Source organism: Aspergillus lucknowensis (assembly GCF_044049455.1).
Source record: "Aspergillus lucknowensis strain CBS 449.75 chromosome Unknown BJX67scaffold_9, whole genome shotgun sequence".
Lineage (NCBI taxonomy): Eukaryota > Fungi > Ascomycota > Eurotiomycetes > Eurotiales > Aspergillaceae > Aspergillus > Aspergillus lucknowensis.
Window position 1 is genome coordinate 20,083 of NW_027263553.1, and position 14,077 is coordinate 34,159.

A 14,077-nucleotide genomic window follows, 5' to 3' on the forward strand; every position below is an offset into this window, starting at 1 on the left:
GGACAAGGAACTTGTCAAGCTCCAAAGGACCGGAGGCTGATTAGTCAAGGCCCCAAGTTGCGCCAAGCAGTGCCCACTCAACGCACGGGCCACACGAAGGTACCACAGGCTTCGATCTCCCATCTTTTGCGGCGAAGGGGAATCTATTATTGATTAAGCTCAACTAGAACCAACTTATCGGTCGGACCACCAGATCTAGCCGGCCCGAGCTGCACATAGGAAGAAGAGAACATCCAATGCACCTTATCCTGAGATTATGGATCATCATCTATTATGTCGTCATCGCTGAGAATAAGCTGCCCGTCTTGCTCTGTGGGGAGTAACGGCGTCCGATACTCAACGCAGCCTACCCGTCTATTGTACTTCGGCATTGAAATGGGATGCTGGGTGAATTCTTCGCCCTCCTCTGTGTTGAAGTTCAAATTCTGAACCGAAGTTCTGGACAGATTGGTGATTCTTTCTAGGCTCCTTGTTTCTGCTCCATCAGGAAGAATCTTTGCCATAAACGGGAGTTGATGAAGCAATAATTCACTGCGAGATAGCATAGTCACTATCGCCGTCCCATTGTCACTGGAACCGGAATCAATGCTGTCCCTGCCTTCATGGGTAGTCTCGCGGAAGGTCGCCTGACCCATACGCCCCAACGAGATTCTAGGGGGCTGAATGGACAAACCAAGCAAGGTGTTAGTCCACATAACGATTGAACTTCGGATGTGTTCCATATGACGATGGAGTCGGATAGCGGATCCAAAGCATAGTCTGTGAGTGACATTCGTACCATTTGCGTGTTGGGTATGCGAAATCTGCCGGTTCACTGGACAGGGAAGAGAGAAGAGTAAGCCGCGAGCAGCGATTTGGTAACTCAGTTCTTCTTGTCGTATGAGGTCAACACCAACTCCAGGCTTAGCGAAACCAATTCCGAAAACAGATTGAGATCCACCATGACCTTTCCGATTGACACTCAACACGTCGCTGGCCGATAGCGCTCCTATGCAGCTATCCAAGCATTCTGTGAAGGAGGGACCACTGCAGGATGGGACATAATTTTCGTGTAGAGCGCTAATAAAAGACTGGATATCTGTTCCCGTCTCGTCGGGCAATTCATTAACATGAACCTGAGAAACTCCGGGCCGGTCAAAGTCGCGGAGATGATCTGGAGGGGATGGCAACCGCAAGTGCCTGGTCTTGGGACCATCGTCTCGCTTATTGTAAACGATCTTGCCGACCGCATGGAACAGCCCTAGACTGGTTTTCCGATGTGAGATTTCTTCCAGCACCTCCGCACTCGGCGTGCTCCACTTTTTGCTTGCTCGACCTCTGTGCTTGGTCTTGACGGCACAATTGCTTTGGGCACTTGGTTTGCCGTTATTGAGACAAACAAATTCCAAAGAGGCGATTGCATTTCGAATGTCACCCGTTTTAGAGATGGCCTGTATTGTAGATGCCGCGACTCGGGGGTGCCTAGCGCTTTTTCTCACGACCAGGTCCAGAGCTTTGTACATGATCGTCGGCGCAATACTATTGAATTCAATGATTGTCGTGCTCCGGTGGTTGCAGATTTCATGCCCAAGTAATTGGTGAACCGTGAGGTGGTCGATTGAGCGCTCCAAATCAGAAGATGTCTCGGACACGATCACGACAATGGGCGGTACCCCGGCTTCCCGGCTAAAACTATTCGATATGGGCGGCCTATCCGCAGAGAGATAACGCAATAGAGACAGCCTGAAAGCAGCCAAAATGGAAGTCATTCGGCCAACTAACACCGGAAATTCTTCAATGAGAATGATGCGCCGGTCAGAAACGTAGGGATCGCCCTTTACAAAACTCCGTGAATTATCATTCCCATCTAGATCGAGGCTGCTGAAATCATGACCACGGCTAAGGAATTCATCAAACTGGGTCCCAAGGGAGATGTAAGCGCCGGTCACATATGGCGAGATCGCAGGGGGGGTCCATTCCAATATGCTGAACTTCAGCTTGTTCGATAGCAAAGAGATGGTAGTAGTTTTCCCACTCCCTGCAGGGCCCTTGAGAACAAGTAAACTCTATCCGAGTTAGCCAACCGAGAGCGATAATGGCAATGACAATAGCTCTACCTTAGATGAACGGACAAGGGAATGCTGGGGTAAGGGGCTAATGTACCTTTTGTGCCCTTCCTGCGAGCGCATCGTCCAGCCATTGCTCTACATCATGCACTTTTCGTTTGTGAACAGCCAGCTCCTCCAGGTTGATGGGCGCATATCTCTGTGCCCAGGGTAAATTCCCTTTATCCGACGAGGAAGTGCTTGGAAATCTGGTCCGTGGAGGTGACTTCGATGGTGAGAGAAAGCGATTTGTGGTGCTTGCAGATCTCTGAAGTTGCTGATTCTGGACCGCCGCTAGGTTGGGTAACGGGGGTCTATCTCGAGAGTCATACGGTGCTTTCGCGCCGGAAATGTTCTCGTCCGCGAAGTGCTGAGTAAATAATTCGTCATATGAATCATAATCATCCTCAATCAAGTCTTCACTATGGTCCATATCTTCCACTGTTGGTTCTGCGCTGCCTGTTGCCGCCGTCTTGGTTGATGGCCATCGCCGTTCCGAATCATCCAAGTCGGCTGTGCTTCGGAACGTTTCACGTACTGTTTGATCGTTTGACAGCTGTACTCGGTGGCCGCATTTCATGAGCGGACGCGAGGATGAGTGCCGAGAAAGCCGTGTTGGGAGGACAAGCTGTGAGACGCGATGTTGCTTAAGGTTGGAATTGGGAAGCTCAAGCCCGCCGAGCTTTCTTGGCTGAAGCCAGGTTTCAATCGGGCCAGCTTTGCGTTCTGAGATTGCCGACAACTCTACATACATACATCGATTTTCATCGCCACTAGAGAGTCCTAACGGGGAAATTCAGAACCGCGGTTGATTTATTGCTAGTATCTCTATTTTGCCACCTTTCACCTTAAATGATGACATATCCAAGCACTCCAAAAATGGCTTGCCTGGCAGCAGCGCTTCTCCAAGAAAGGATAGCACTGTCTCGAATGGAATGGATAATTAAATGATAGCCCGACCTCGGATGAAGCATACATAGAGCTTGATACCAGTATGCGTCAATCAATGTAAGACACGGTGGACAGTCCGAAACTAGAAGATTTACGGCGCGCGCTGTGGAAATATACATGATTGGATAGCTTTGGTCAGCTTAGACATCCTAGGGGCCGCCGAAGATATCGTAATAATAATCGTCGCTAAGTCCCTCCCTTGAGGGAACAGCAGGAACTTCGCCTGCAAAATCTGCGTCGTCGAATCGGACATTCAGCAATCGAATCTTTAGCCCGTAGTGAGAGATTAGTTTGGTCAACTTGCTGGTCTCGGATGTTATGGGTTGTTGGTTCAGAAGCATAAGCAAACCATCGAGCCACTCAGACGCAGCACTGGGGGACTCTGGGCGGAGGGTCAAGAGAGTAGCTTCTCCCTGGGTGGCTCTACTGCCGGAACGGGAGTGGCCATTTGTTTTCGGGTTGTCACTCGGTGCGGTTGCTGAATGGATGTAGCCATGAATAGTGATTTTTGTAGATGAAACATGATGCTGAGTCACGCTTTTGACAGTTAAAGAAGATGAGTTGTCGGGTGATGCGGACACATTAGAGACGACAGAAGATACAGTGGACAGGTCAACTGACAAGTTATTAGCCATGTTGCGTAATTTTGGGGTATAAGGAACTAGCTTACTTTTTCCAGAGAGCATGTCGAGCTCTGGGTGCTTCATGTCACTCATGCTGGCAAAATCCCCGAAATGAAGAAATCTTCGATTGTGTGACAATTGGACATATCTCCACTTGAGATGTCCAGCTTTTGCTTCCACCTTTGAAGCTCTATCATTGGGAAACCATGCACCCTGCAGCAGGCAACGAATCCTTTGTTCCTTCACAAATTGGAGGGCCTCGTGCTGCAGTTCCTCGCGCACCTGTCGTAAATGGTGGCCCCAGACATCCTCATACGTAAGCTCCAGGATCTCCATCTGCAGATTGCGAAGCCGACTATATTCGAAGTCGGCTAGTTCATCCTCTACATCTTGGACATCTCTCGTTCGAGGGGCTCCTCCAACGACAGACTCGATCAATATACGAATCAATTCCACAATCTTGTCGTAGTCTTCGGCGTCGGCACTTGTTGACTTCCACAGCCGGAAGAAGGCGTGTAATCCCGAAACATGCAAACGAGTCCAGTGTAACAGAAGGGGCTTGAATACCTTATCTAGATTAGAGCGAGACTCTAGAAGTAAATAGCTCTTGCTGTCTTCAACCTCCGACTTGTCAACTTCAAAATGATCGTACAGAATCGATGTGACGGATAGAGAGGCACGAGCGATTGGACATCGTTGTTGGACTGGTTTCGTTGACTGTTCAAGGAGCATTTTTTGAAACTCATCCTGGTGATTGCGAACAAAATCGGCCAAATCCATCATGCCCAAGAACCCCATGTCTTCAAACTGGATTACCGGGCTTTCTGTTTCAAACCCGAGTCGCCGCCATTTATCTGAACTGTGCTTTTTTGAACGGTGTACGTCGCTAACTCCGTCAGCACCTTCCCCCTGGGTGCTAGAGAGATGAATCCCCTTGAGAGCTCTTCTATGTTCCGGCTTCTCCAAGTCTAATGGGATATCTCGCCATTTGCGCAGGAGGACTTTCGTGAGAGACTGGAACTCAATCAGAGGATGCGCGTGGTCCTGCAATGCCGCGCCCTGCATCAACGAGTAGACAGCTTTGATAACACCGAGATCCTGAAGCCTTTGGATGAACTTTGGCCATTCATGTTCCGAATCATTCGTTATGGAATCACGCATTAACGAGTTTATGAGCTGGAGAGCGTTGGCGCAGAGTGCGTGGTCCGCCGAAGAAAGTCGGCTCACAAGCATTTCCAAAAACTGCGGGTATATAGCGATTGCAGGTTTCAAGGCGCGAAAACCGAACGTGCCACCCTGCGATAGACGGCCGCCAGAGGAGGGGTGTGATACGATGGAGACTAGGATAGACATTGCACCCCTTAAGATATTGACCAAGGGATGTGTGACTATTAGTTCAACAACCTAACGCATATGAATGGCATCTGTTAGTCAGGGTACAAAACTGTGTACTTCGACAAGCCCAAGGGGTGGGCGCATACTCTCTCGACTAGCTCCTGATCCACACATTCCCATCCCTTGTCAACCTCCAGCAATCTCGCAAAGCTAGTCAGGCTGTACGCCAGCGTGTTTCCATTCGCATGGAGGGTGAGGTAGTGGAGTCTGGTCAACCCATCTTCAGCAATAAAAACATCTGCGAATGAGGGGTCTCCGATGCTGCTTTGCAGTTTGAACACGGCCATCTTGCGCACCGCATCCTCGTCACTCCCAAGTCTCTCGACTAGCTCGGAAACATTATTGTCCATGGTGGCTGGTACACTAACGGCGCAGGTTACAGCCAAGGTATACCTACAATTATCCGATCGTGCAATTGTTGCCCCATGCCACGCAATGGGACCGTCATGGAACGCCAGGGGAAGGGTGCGATTCAGATGCTGAGAAGAATGGTGCCGGGGAAGTGTGGAGCGAAGATCTACCAGCCAATAGAGTACCAAAAGCCGAACTCACTGAATGTCCAAGCTCCGAGTCTGATCTTTTGAACCATGCAGTGACTCGGGCCGGATCCACTTCATCCATTTGTTTGAATCGGCGACCATCTTTGACAAAACCTGAGCCAGAATGCTCTCTCACATCCTTCTCTGGTGCATCTCAGTGATTGACTTGATGCAATAACCTAGGAATTTACTTAAGACTACATACTCCCTCCTGTGTCCCTGTTTTCAACATTCTTTTTTTCTGCCACCGTTTGTTGTTGTTTTGTTTGTGGACTGTGATTGTTTTTGTTTAGCAAACAACTACTACGAGTCCTCCCAACATGTCGGGTATGTTGTCCGAAAAGGACGAGAGCCTTTCTCCGGGTTCAATTTTGAAGAAAAGGAAGAGGGACCCGGCCCAGATGACAGTCTCTCGTTCGTTCAACAAGTAGGTGTAAATCCCTGATGAGTACCCTTATGTGTGAATCTGTCGGATTAGAATCATGAGACTGACCTTTCCATGAGTAGCGTCGTACTGCCATCGCATCTTCATACGTTTAACACTCCGTTCCCCTTGACCTATACGGATCCATCCAGGCGTAATGCGGCCTCTTCTCTCCTACAGTGTGTTCCCCGAAAACGACGAGCTCTTCAGCAATCATTTTGCTCCTCTCCACAACAGGCCACACAGTCTGCCCCCCACCAGCAGCGTTCCCCTAATTCTGCGCAAACCAAACTATTATTGTCCCCAACGATATGCGTCTCTTCCACCGTGAATGCTTCGTCGCCGCCCGTGTCTCCTAAAACCCAGCTGGTACCGAAATTTCCGCAGCAGGACCCATGCAGGTCAGCGCCGCTTCTAAGCCCGTGCCACATATGTCACCGGAAGCCGATAACGAAAGATTCCCTGGAAGCATATGCCGACTGTGACCTATGTGGCCAGCGGGCTTGCTTTATATGCCTCCGCGAATGCGATGCGATTGATTGCCGTGGCTCGGGTGGGCAAATCGGCCAGGAGCTGTGGAGGAACACGTCGAACGATTCGCAACTAGACGTAAATAGGGGCGTGCTGCTGGCCGGACACCCCAGGAGGGTATGTTCTTGTTGCGCAGTGGAGGGAGTTACTGAGGCAGGGCTGGAGGTAGTACGATGTATTGCCTGTGTTAGATAATCCGAATTATCTCCGATACCACTTCTCGGAGGTTATGTTTCCTACGTAGTGATTGGCGATCGGGCCGTTCCTTGATGAGCAGCAGAAAGACTAAAGGCCCTGCGGTGTACGTATCCCCGGTTGTAATTGAAGCCACTCAATTTGACGACAGTGAACCTATCTTGAAAGGCTCATTATACTCGCCCTGCGAGTACCGGACTAGATTTGACTGTATCACTCATAAGTATGTGGGCGGAGCTAATCGAAAAGCAAACCATATGGAGAGCAATTACAATGCATATGCTAGTATCCGGTGAGCGGGTGTATGTGAGAGTGTGTGTGTAGCCTTCCAATCCAGCAAGGTGTGTTTAACGCCCAAACCTCATTTGGGCTCCGGAATAGCGCCAGAGGCCCCTGAGGAATCCCTGATACTCTACAATATCACTATAAACGGCTGCCCCATCGCTATCCACTCCCGCGTGATAAATCTCTGTAAGACGGATATGCCAGGGTGGATATCCGTCAAGCTTCATAGATGGCCCGAAGACCAGAAGAAGGTCTGGTTCTGGATTGACCGCGATGGAAGATTGGGAGGAGTAAGCAATGTTTGGCCCAAAGGCTGGTGAAACTTCTTGAGACGGCTGAGTGGTGATCTCGCTAATCTCTGCATCAACCAACTCCGTGGTGATGTCTTCTGGTGAGAGCTTTCCGTTCTGGGACATTTCCGCAAGTGTTTTGGTCAAGTCGACAAATGTCTCCTGGCCATCCGTCGCAGACAGGAGAAGTACGACGAGAGATTTATGAGGTATACTTTCATCCCGTCGATGTTCGTAAACGGGGTGATGTGGTGCGAACAGTTGGAGCGTTGGCTGTTGCGCGGAGCCGAAGTACGATGAGAGTTTGTTGGTAATGGCTTGGTGTAGAATAGGGATGCAGGATTTAAGAGCGCCTTAACAAATTACTCGTTTAGAATGCTCACCCATCCCTTCAGTGTACAATGCTTGAACTTACCACTCTTCTCGTATACGCTCAGGACGGGTATGCCCGCACTAGCAGTCCAAGAAACAAGCTCTGCAACTTCGTCCATAAGAATTGGTAGCGCATTGTCCTCTTTGCGAAGTGACAAAATAACACTCAGGTGATTGGGCAAGCGATCCAAGCCTTTGACATCTTTCCGGATCAGCTCTGGCGTCCGGTGATGGTAGTAGACAATAGCTAGGATCCGATCAATTACTGCATGATAGCTCCGAAGGAGCCGCACAGCAATGCCAAAGAAGATATGAAGAAAAGCATAGGTTATCAGGTGTATTTGTGACTTTAAAAATGTACGTATTGGCGTTTTTCGGGGCACCTTTTTGCGTCGCTGAGGTGGCCAGCGTGGAAGTTCAGCTGGGTCTGGAAGGTATGGTTTCAGGATGTTCTCTCGATCAGTGGCGCTCAGCTTTGAACCCCGAGAGCGGATATTATCCCTCAGCAGTTCCCTGTCAATCTTCGAGACCATGTTGACATTAGTACTCTGATGAGCCGATCGCTGGCATTTGGTTGTCGCGGTGGGTAAAAAATGTTGCAGACAAAGAGCTGCCATGGAATTGTTGCTCGGGAGCCAGTTGCAGTTGCCGTTCCTCCCGCCTTTTGGTGCGGCATCCTGTCTCGATCCTCAGGCCACCGTCGGCACCAAGGCAGCAAGTTTGCTTCATTTCGCTTTTCCATGAAATATACTCACTCTGCTCCAGGAAATGCGCGCTGGGAAAATTGTGTTCTTGAAAGTTGGGCTGCTGGGGAAATATGCATTACTCAGAGGCTTAAATGATTTCTTCGAATTTCTTCCAACGAAACCCAATCGTGTCAAACGAGGTGGCACGCCACCGTCGGATGGGCATTGGCCTTTTGCAATTCGTTCCTGCAATTGCTCAGACATCATTACAAGTTTCGAGGGTGGCTGTGCGAGGACGACGAACATGAGACCAGATGGGATAATGTGAGCTGCAGTAAACAAGCACGTAACTACAAAGCTGCCCTGACGGCTGGGGGGTCGTTGGAACTATCCAAAGTGACCAAACCTTGTGCAAGGAGACTTGTCGGCATGAAAATGATGCAGCATGGCAGAATCGGAGCGGAGAAAGCTATATCCAGAATTGACACCTTTGTTGGTGCTCCCGCCCGAATCAGTTGGGCCTGCTCCTTGAGACTTGTAATCCCTTCAGCATGAAGCAGGAATGTGGAGCGGCTTCGGACAGCTAAAAAACTCTTTTCCTTTTCCATCCTGAAGACCTCTGACATAACAATCGAGTTCGTTGCCTTGCAACGCGTCCGTCCCAAGCCACCGATGCCGCAAGATACCCCACTCGACTCTCGGTCAATGTGACGATGTCTTCCCAATCGCATGCCATCTCTCGATCGATCTTTCCCAAAGGCCCGAGCTTCTCCCTGGACGACTTCTCAAGCCGCGACTTCATAGTTAAAGAGTTTATTGAGGCTCTTTCCGATTCCGCAACTGCGAACCGTCGATCCACAGTTGGACTTACTAGTGGAAGCCAACCTTTCGACCCAAAACCCCTCATCCGATCTTTTGAGCATGCGCAACAGCAGTTGGGTGAACTTTCTGGCGACTTAGAGATCAAAGAAAATGAGTTGTCGGCGGCGGTCCGCAGGGCGGAAGCACAGCACTCCCAAAATCTCAACACCCTGGGTACAAAGTTGAAGCAGGCTATCGAATCGTTTCAACAGTTAGATACGTCGCTTCATAATAATGAGCTCCCTGGAGGAGACTTTGCCGGATCGACTGGGAACATGGCTGTGGAAACGGGAAGGAAGCTGGAAGAGCTGGACCGACAAAGACGCCGGGCGCTTGATGCTCACTTCTTACTTGAATGCTGGGATGGGGTAAGTAATAGAGGCGAGATTACACTTCTGGAAAACCTGAGGCGATCCGGCTCGGGGGAAGCGAAAGTACGGTCTGCCCATATCGCCCAACAATTGCTGAGGATAAGCCAGAGACTTGACCCCAAGAGTTGGAACGGGTCAGGCCGTGGAGGCGGCGAGCCGCATCAGAGCGCGTCTATGACACCAAATGATAACCATATTAATGGGAATAATGGGTTTAGGTGGAATACGCGCGAGATTATCGAGAAATTTTCCGAAACGCTCGAAAAGGATCTTCTAAAACAATTTGACGATTTTTACCGCAAGGCGAACTTTGAAGGCATGAAAGATTGCGCAACTGTGCTTCAAGACTTTAATGGTGGAGCGAGCGTTGTTGCCTTATTTGTCAATCAACATCAATTCTTCATCGACCGGAGTCAGCTTGTCACGGAAGAGGTCGCGGATGATTCGGAAACATGGGAAAACCTCGCCGACCCGGACGCAGAGCCTTCAGGAGTGGAACCTAGCCTCCAGTCGTTGATTGACGAGGTTAGAGTTGTGGTACAAGAAGAGTCAGCCATCATCAAGCGAGCCTTTCCCAACTACGAGCAAGTTCTTGGGAAGTTTTTACAACGAGTGTTTCAGCAATCCATTCAGCAAAGGCTTGAAATGGTTTTAGAGAAAGCGAATAGCGTTTCGTCGCTGGCTTTTCTACGATCTCTGCAGAGCTCTCGCAGCGCCATCAGCATTTTGGTAGACGAATTGAAGGCGCATGGGTTGACTGAACATCCCGAGGCTATCTCCTCGCAGACTTCGCTCATCCTTGATCAACAGCTGGAAGATCTGTTTGTGCCATACTTCGTAGGGTCATCCTACATTGAGAGAGAAAAGAGGACGCTCGAGGAGCTTTATACCTCTCTGCTGTTCAAATTTACCACATTTCATAGCCGGAGGAAGAAAGCTACAACGACTTTCATGGCCTCCCTGTCAAAATCTGGGAGCGAGCTTCTAGCATCTGCTCGAGAGGCATATATAAGTCGTTTAGATTCCTCCGAGCTTTCTTCCACCCAGAAACAGGTACTACTTCGAGTTGCTGGTCTGAAAGAATCTAACGATCTTGCAAGGCCGAGCGACATCAAGTTCAACGAGGATGATGGCCAGCTCAGCATTCCTTATGCCAAAAGGATGCTCAAGTGGCTTGCGGAAGCAGTTGGTAGAGGGCTGGAGCTCAGCGTGAGCAACGAAACACCAAAAGATATGCTTACCTTGTTGAATCTGCTTCAATCCATCATGGGCGAAAGTTACCTCGAAGTGTGCCTGGACGCCGCTTTGGAAGCAGCAACAACTCAAGAATCAGGAAAGTCGGAGCCCGATCTCTCTTATCTTTTCACGGTCCGCGATTCGATCAGCATCGCAAATTTAATGGTAATGTGCATCAATACGCTCCTCGTGCCTCTGGCGGCAAGCAGCGTCACCATTCGTCGCGAACTGGAGAAGAAGACAAATCTAGCAACCATCCGCATAGAAGAAAAAATCAACTCTATAGAGCAGAAGGTCATCGATATTACACTGATGTGGGTGAACAAAATCCTGTTGGGCCAGAAGAAGAATGATTTTCGACCCAAGGAGGGCGACAGGACATCGTGGTTGGAGAAGCTGCAAACGCCTGTTCGTCTTCCTCGATTCCGCACCCTCAAAATAATGATACTAATGACGCTGTAGACATGTGCATCAATCTGCTCTTTTTTGACCCGTGTCCACGATACTGCCATGAAGTCACTCCCAGCCAGCGGCACCAACCTGCGTCAGCTGCTTTCGGAAATTGCTCTAGGGACTCGCAATCTGCTTCTGGAACACTTCAAACGGTTTGTTGTGAATGGCCCTGGTGGCCTAATGGTCACAAAGGACATGACTCAGTATACAAATTTACTCAAATCGTGGGATATTGATGACCAGCTCAAGGCCCTGGGTGGCATGCTGGACGTGCTCCTTGAGGTCGGCAGCCTCTTTGTTATTGGAACGGAGGCTTTGCGGGAAAGGGTTTGTGGGCCTGGTCATGCCTCCAGTGGAAGGTCGGGAACCAACGCTGGGACACCCGGACAAGGCCCAGGGGGTACTGGCTCTCAGGTTAGCCTCAGTGCGCAGGAGGTCAGGGCATATGTTTCCCGCCGAGAGGATTCTCATACACCTGCAATGCAGCACATGCTTAACGTCTTTTGAGTTACTAGTACCTTTATGAACAGCTTCGAGAGGGCCCCAAGGGCGAACGCAGGCCACACCTGCCAACTTGTTCTTTTATTCTGCGCTGAACCTCAAGGAGGTTTGTCGTTGTGTCTAAGATAGCCTCGTTTTGATCTTTATCAAGGGTAACTCAAATCCTCATTCTCCTCCCCCAGTTTGTCAGCGTCGAAAATCCGAAGAAAGCTGCCTCTCCATTACAATTTGCGGAGACCATGTCGAACACCAATCCACCATCCTGGAGCCCTGAAGCCCCTGAAGTATAGACTCAGATTGATTCGATGTCGTCTGACGACCCATCACATCCAGCGACTCCTCTTTCGATCGAGTGAAGAGCCCTGCGTCCAAAAAATGAGGTGCAGAGAGGGGCCGTGAGCCCTCAATTCTGGGCAACTGGAGGATGTTCCTCCCAAGAGGTGGAGTTCTTGAACCTGCACCCCTGATCCGTCGATGGATGATTTGCTGATTTCTTCCACTAATTCCTGGCGGTCTGCGCTCGAAGCCTCGAACTCTCAACTATCATGGATAGCGTGAGTTGGCATTGTCTCTTGAGACCACTTGATTTTTGAGGTTTCCCCACCACCACTGGACTTTCCATTGCAATTCCGCAGAGCACCATTCACAGCCATCCTTCTTGTGCCAACGCTCCCCTTTTCGCGTTTTCTCGAAGCACTCAGGCTGACGAATAGGTTCGCACGGACAAATCGCTTTGAAGATGGCTTCATTCTTTGCAAGAGTCAATCCACTTCGGTCGTCCTTTTTTCTCTCCCTACCCCAGAGAGTTGACTCGAGGATCCCTTTTTGTGCCAACAAGAGCACCCAGCTCCGACTTATTCTCAAGATTCAACCCAACCCCAATTCAACCAACGTGGTTCGAAACACCCAATATCGGGTCACCCAGCGACGACTCTTCCCGAATGAAGCCTCGTAACGCACTCCACTTCTTGGGGAACGGTCATTTACGTTCACAAACGTCTGAATTGTCGTTTCACGACGGACTTTCATTCTGCTTTCAACATGGAAAGCGCTCTCTATGATAGTTTTCGCTGGTTGGATGAGGATACAGACCTCGATCTCAGCCTCGACAACTACCAGCAACAGGAAGCCAATTCATCATCACGCCTGCCACAAAAGCAGAAACCGTCTTTTCGAAGACCGTTCTCTTCCAACTCGGTCAATTTGTCTCGCAAATCAGTCTCACCGCCATCTTATAGAAAGGATTCAACCTCCAACCCGCTGCCCGCCGAACCCCAATCCGCCCTCGCAAACATCGTCAGCAGACGTTCATCTCTTTCTCGACCCTTGAGTAAAAGCAAACCTCGTCATGTGTCTCGATCTTCGACTTCTAGTATCGATCCATCTGCACAGTATTTTCACGACCCTGAAGCTCGCCTCAAGCTCCGCGTCTTCCTTGCTTCCCCGCAAAAATTCGACGAAGCCATTGAGCTTGGTTTTCCAGCTTTGAAGAACGATGAACCCATAATTCCAGAATCATTTCGCCCCGAATCAATTCCCCAGATACGAGAGTTTACGGGTACATTCCTGGATGATGATGATCATGATCATATGTCAGTACGCGGCGAAGAGAAAGAGCCATACTCAAACATTTCCCGGCTCTCGTATGTAATGGAAACCCCTCATGACGACTTTCAAGATTCGCCAACGGTGGACGATAAGGAACCATCTTCGATGACCCGGTCGAAGTGGAAGCCACCACGAAACCCGAACACCCGCGAAATGACGTTGAGAATGACCCTGACAAGACCGGATCTTCGAGCTGCCTCTTGCATTAAACCAGCGTCAATGACCGATCCCGCGAATGAACCACATCTCTCCTCGTCTGATTGGGGTTCTGAATTCCAGGAACAAGATGCGGATGACCAAAGCCTGATGAAGAAAATGTGGCGCAAGTTCCGCAGACGAAGGTATTGACTTGAATTCAGGCCTTTCCCTTTCGTAATTAGCCCAACTATAAGGGTTGTGAGAGGAGGCTGATTCTCATAACCTGGGGTTCTTGAGTAGATTTACAAATGAGAGGAAAATAACGCATTTCATGATTGAGCCGTTTCTTGTGTAAGATGAATGTTATGAACTTGGTAAGGACTTGCAACCAAGATTAAGGGTGGTCCAGCCTTGGAACCCAATTCAGCTGGTGGCCCATCGCTTCGGGAGAAGGTCTCCCTCAACCGTCCCGAGTCGACATGAACTAGGCAGAAACACGTGATCGCGAAGCTTCTGGAGGCCACCTGAGGGCGA

General features: G+C 49.8%; 6 protein-coding genes across 6 annotated transcripts; 3 read left to right on the top strand and 3 right to left on the bottom strand.

The window, feature by feature from the left end:
* Positions 1-254: 254 nt before the first annotated feature.
* BJX67DRAFT_378961 (putative cell cycle checkpoint protein Rad17) lies at positions 255-2,664 on the bottom strand (the record flags this gene model as incomplete). The annotated part of the gene is made up of 2 exons (XM_071032451.1): positions 255-2,045; positions 2,143-2,664. 2 exons carry the CDS (start codon positions 2,662-2,664, stop codon positions 255-257), a joined length of 2,313 nt encoding a protein of 770 aa, XP_070888382.1.
* Positions 2,665-2,676: 12 nt separating this feature from the next.
* On the bottom strand, positions 2,677-5,747 carry BJX67DRAFT_330410 (ELMO/CED-12 family protein). The gene is made up of 3 exons (XM_071027493.1): positions 5,140-5,747; positions 3,706-5,062; positions 2,677-3,651 (listed from the first exon to the last, which is right to left on the bottom strand). The coding sequence occupies exons 1-3, from the start codon at positions 5,401-5,403 to the stop codon at positions 3,185-3,187; spliced, it is 2,088 nt and encodes a 695-aa protein (XP_070888383.1). The 5' UTR covers positions 5,404-5,747; the 3' UTR covers positions 2,677-3,184.
* Positions 5,748-5,755: 8 nt separating this feature from the next.
* On the top strand, positions 5,756-6,916 carry BJX67DRAFT_330691 (uncharacterized protein). Its single transcript, XM_071027495.1, has 2 exons — positions 5,756-6,019; positions 6,097-6,916. Exons 1-2 carry the CDS (start codon positions 5,913-5,915, stop codon positions 6,740-6,742), a joined length of 753 nt encoding a protein of 250 aa, XP_070888384.1. The 5' UTR covers positions 5,756-5,912; the 3' UTR covers positions 6,743-6,916.
* Positions 6,917-7,089: 173 nt separating this feature from the next.
* BJX67DRAFT_378963 (ditrans,polycis-polyprenyl diphosphate synthase) lies at positions 7,090-8,222 on the bottom strand (the record flags this gene model as incomplete). Its single annotated transcript, XM_071032452.1, has 2 exons — positions 7,090-7,670; positions 7,733-8,222. The coding sequence occupies 2 exons, from the start codon at positions 8,220-8,222 to the stop codon at positions 7,090-7,092; spliced, it is 1,071 nt and encodes a 356-aa protein (XP_070888385.1).
* A 475-nt stretch (positions 8,223-8,697) lies between these two features.
* On the top strand, positions 8,698-12,228 carry BJX67DRAFT_330144 (exocyst subunit SEC10). Its single transcript, XM_071027491.1, has 2 exons — positions 8,698-11,251; positions 11,306-12,228. Exons 1-2 carry the CDS (start codon positions 9,089-9,091, stop codon positions 11,801-11,803), a joined length of 2,661 nt encoding a protein of 886 aa, XP_070888386.1. The 5' UTR covers positions 8,698-9,088; the 3' UTR covers positions 11,804-12,228.
* On the top strand, positions 12,229-13,813 carry BJX67DRAFT_330145 (uncharacterized protein). The gene is made up of 2 exons (XM_071027492.1): positions 12,229-12,351; positions 12,537-13,813. Exon 2 carries the CDS (start codon positions 12,839-12,841, stop codon positions 13,751-13,753), a length of 915 nt encoding a protein of 304 aa, XP_070888387.1. The 5' UTR covers positions 12,229-12,351; positions 12,537-12,838; the 3' UTR covers positions 13,754-13,813.
* Positions 13,814-14,077: the final 264 nt, after the last annotated feature.